Source organism: Oryza glaberrima, chromosome 3, assembly GCF_000147395.1.
Source record: "Oryza glaberrima chromosome 3, OglaRS2, whole genome shotgun sequence".
Lineage (NCBI taxonomy): Eukaryota > Viridiplantae > Streptophyta > Magnoliopsida > Poales > Poaceae > Oryza > Oryza glaberrima.
The window spans coordinates 26,995,925-26,999,954 of record NC_068328.1 but is presented as its reverse complement, the minus strand read 5'-3'; the positions used below and the strand labels follow the sequence as shown (position 1 = coordinate 26,999,954).

The 4,030-nt window shown below is 46.0% G+C and overlaps 1 protein-coding gene across 1 annotated transcript; it reads left to right on the top strand.

Moving 5' to 3' along the window:
* The first annotated feature begins 1,407 nt into the window (after positions 1 to 1,407).
* LOC127766588 (putative disease resistance protein RGA3) lies at positions 1,408 to 3,247 on the top strand. Its single transcript, XM_052291674.1, has 3 exons — positions 1,408 to 1,520; positions 1,605 to 2,721; positions 3,061 to 3,247. The coding sequence occupies exons 1-3, from the start codon at positions 1,498 to 1,500 to the stop codon at positions 3,244 to 3,246; spliced, it is 1,326 nt and encodes a 441-aa protein (XP_052147634.1). The 5' UTR covers positions 1,408 to 1,497; the 3' UTR covers position 3,247.
* Positions 3,248 to 4,030: the final 783 nt, after the last annotated feature.

The following is a 4,030-nucleotide window of genomic DNA, read 5'->3' as shown; positions in this document are numbered from 1 at the left end:
GCAAATATAAAAAACGAAAAGTTATGCTTAAAGTAATTTGGATAATAAAGTAAGTCACAAATAAAATAAATAATAATTTCAAATCTTTTTGAATAAGATGAATAGTCAAACAGTACAAGTAAAAAGTCAAAATCCCTTATATTATGGGACGGAGGGAGTAGTACATTATAGGAGTCGGCCGGAAATGCTGTTGGGCGATCGATCGCCCTGGGGATGGGGCAGCGATCGATCCCCTCCCCCTCCCTCCCTCCACCCCTCCACTTGATTTCCTTTTTTGGCATCACATTACTTTCCTATTTCAATAAATTTATACACCTAAAGTTAATACGCCTCAAGTTTACACATCTAAAGTTTAGAGACCAAAAGTTTATAAGTCAAAAGTTTATATATCCGATTCAAATTTGAATTTGAATTCAAATATTTTTTTATATATAATATTTCTATACATCTAAAGTTTATACACCTAAAGTTTATAGACCTAAAGTTTATAACTCAAAAGTTTATATACGCGTTTCAAATTTGAATTTGAATTATATCTGATTCAAATTTGAATTTGAATTCAAATATTTTTAAAGTTTATACACCTAAAGTTTATAGATCCAAAGTTTATGAGTCAAAAGTTTACATACCTGATTCAAATTTGAATTTGAATTATATCTGATTCAAATTTGAATTTGAATTCAAATATTTTCTATATATAGTATTTCTATACATCTAAAATTTATACACCTAAAGTTTATAGACCCAAAGTTTATAAGTCAAAAGTTTACATACCTGATTCAAATTTGAATTTGAATTCAAATTTTTTATATATAGTCATAAATTTTTCTAACTTTTGTTTTTCAAAAAAAAATTGTGTTGTGTACCGTAGTAAAAAGAAAAGAAGGGGAGGAAGGGGGAGGAGAGAGAGGAGTACAAGGGGAGGAGGGGCAAACCGATCGCTGAGCGACGGCAATCGATCGCCCATTAGAGCAGGTACAATAGCATGCTATAAGCCAGCTGTAAACATATTTTAAAGAGAAAAAGGAAGAGAAAGAATAGCAGCGGGCTACAGATCTGTAGCCAGCTGTAACACGGACTCCAAGACGTAATGTATGTATGATAGATAGGACCATGTATTAATATTATAGTAAGCACTATTGTATGAGTTAGCTATTATATTAGCTATAGATGATTTGGAGTTAGTAATAGGCTATGCTATTAAACTTGCTCTTATACCCTCCGGAGTCGGCTGCTATGTGTCAGACCGAAAATCGACGCCCCAAAATGAGTCGAACTCAGCTGATTAAACAAGTGTTTATCACGGGGAGAATAGAAAGGAGAAAGGAACGGTTGGCTGATAGATCGGCAAATGCAGCAGTATGGGTCCCACAAATCGACGCCAACACTAGAAAAAGCGTGTGTTTAGAAAAGTTTTGATTTGATAGAAAAGTTGTAAGTTTGAAGAATAATTTGGAACTAAACACGCCGGAAATTGGTTTGGGTGGACTCGTGATCATGGACGTGGAGCAGTCGCAGAGGTTTGGAGTTTTGACTATCTGAGTATCTGTCGGCGCAAGCAACTTCAACTCTCCATCTCTTCCTTTTTTTTTTTCCCAGCACAGTGTGTCGGCGGCGATCATGGCGGCGATGCTGGACGCCTTCGCGTCGAGCCTCGCACGCATTCTGGCGGAGACGGCGAAGGAGGAGGTCGAGGCGCTGCTGGGCGTGCCCGGCGAGATCTCCAGGCTCGAGGCGACGCTCGGCGACCTGCGCGCCGTCCTCTCCGACGCGGAGAGGGCGCGCGACCGCGACGCGGCCGTGGACCGGTGGGTGCGGGAGCTCAGAGACGCCATGTACGACGCCGACGACATCCTCGACGAGTGCCAGGCCGCCGCGGGGGGCGAGGCCGCGACGCCCGTTGCCATGGCGGGTTGCTGCTGCTGCTTCCGCGCCGTCCGCGTCCCTGCCCTCTCCTGCTTCCGCGACCCCGTCCGGGCACGCGAGATCGGGAAGAGGGTTAGGGCGCTCAACCGGAGGCTGGACGGCATCGAGAGGAGGAGCTCCCGCTTCGGCTTCGTCTCCCAGACTAGGATCATCTCCTCGTCTCCCTCCCCTTGCTGCTCTCGGCGCGCAGATTCAGGCGACGGCCGCCGCACCGCGCCGGGCCTCATCCGATCCGACGTCGTCGGGGAGAAGATCGCGGAAGACACGAGGATGCTCGCCGACATCCTTGTCAGTAAGACGACGGACCTGGACGACGCCGGCGGCGGCTGCAATCTCATCCCCACCATTGCCGTCACCGGCGCCGGCGGCATAGGCAAGACCACCCTCGCCAGGATGGTCTTCGGCGACGCCACGGTCCAAGAGAGCTTCGACGCCAGGATCTGGCTGTTCGTCGGCCGGGACGCCGACGAGGTCACGATGCTGCGCAGCGCCATCGCCCATGCCGCCGGGGCGGCCAGCTGCGAGGGCCTCGCCGTCGCCGGGGACAAGGCCCTGCTGGAGCGCGCCCTGCAGCGCGCGGTGACGCACAGGAAGGTCCTGCTGGTGATGGATGACGTGTGGAGCGACGCGGCGTGGAACGAGCTGCTCAGGGTCCCGCTTAGCCATGGCGCCCCGGGGAGCCCGATCCTGGTGACCACGAGAAACGATGGCGTTGCTCACAGAATGAAGGTGAGGTACCTCCACCGTGTTGACAAGCTGCGGCGACAGGATGCTTGGTCCTTGCTCAAGAAGCAGGTCAGTATCACAAACAAATCTGATCAATTGTGCCAATTGCAAGTTTGGGACTGAAATTCGGATTTCACACGATGAGCTTCGATGTTTAAGCTATTGTAGATCTTGAAGAATCCTTAAATAAATGGTTTACAACTATCTACTTTCTAACTGCAATTATGAGAGTTTTTTTTAAGTAAATCACATGATAAAAAAGCATGGTTGTTATTAGGTAAAAATGAATGTTGCAGGTTTTTTTTTTTTTGTTGTTGTTTACTGTATTTGAGAATAGCTTATATTCAATGGATGTTATTAGGTATACACTTCATTTTTAAGTAAGATAGCTTTTTACTATTCCAACAGATAGTTTTGAACAAGAGTGATGAAGCTGAATTGGATGAGTTGGAGGATATTGGGATGCAAATTGTGGACAGGTGTGATGGTTTACCGCTCGCAATTAAGATGATTGGGGGCCTCTTAGTAAGAGCAGAACAAGAGGTGCCTGGATGGAGGTTTCTAGACATTCTGCATGGTGTAAACATGAAGTGAATGATGAAATTAACAAAGTGGTCTGCTTGAGCTATGAAGAGTTGCCTTCTCATTTGAAGCAATGCTTTGTGTACTGCTCACTTTTCCCACGAGGTGAGGTGATCGAATCAAGAACCATTGTCCGAATGTGGATCGCTGAAGGGTTCGTGCAAGATAGCACGGGTTCAGGATTGCCAGAGGCTGTAGCAGCTCAGTACTACAAAGAGTTAGTCTTAAGGAACCTTTTGGACCCAAGTGATGGGTACTATGATCAACTAGGATGCACCATGCATGATGTTGTCCGGTCTTTTGCCCAACATGTAGCGAAGGACGAGGGATTGGCCATTAACGAGATGCAGAAACAGACCATAGGTGATGCACTTGGTACTCTGAAGTTTCGTCGGCTCTGTATTTCAAACAAGTCGAGTGGGATGCTTTACAGAGGCAAGTATCACTAAGGACGTTGATACTATTCAGGAGCATCGTTACTAAGCACAAGAATTTCTTGAATAATCTTTCTTGCCTTCGGGTGCTACATCTTGAGGATGCAAATCTGATAGTACTACCAGACTCCATCTGTCACCTTAAGCATTTGAGATACCTAGGTCTCAAAGGCACATACATATCTGCACTCCCTAACCTCATAGGGAATTTGAGGTTTCTACAGCACATTGATCTCTGTGGTTGCATAAATGTGTCTGAACTTCCTGAAAGCATTGTTCAACTGCGGAAGCTAAGATCACTGGACATCAGACACAATGGTATCTTCAGTTCCTAGGGGTTTCGGAAAGCTAGAAAATTTGGT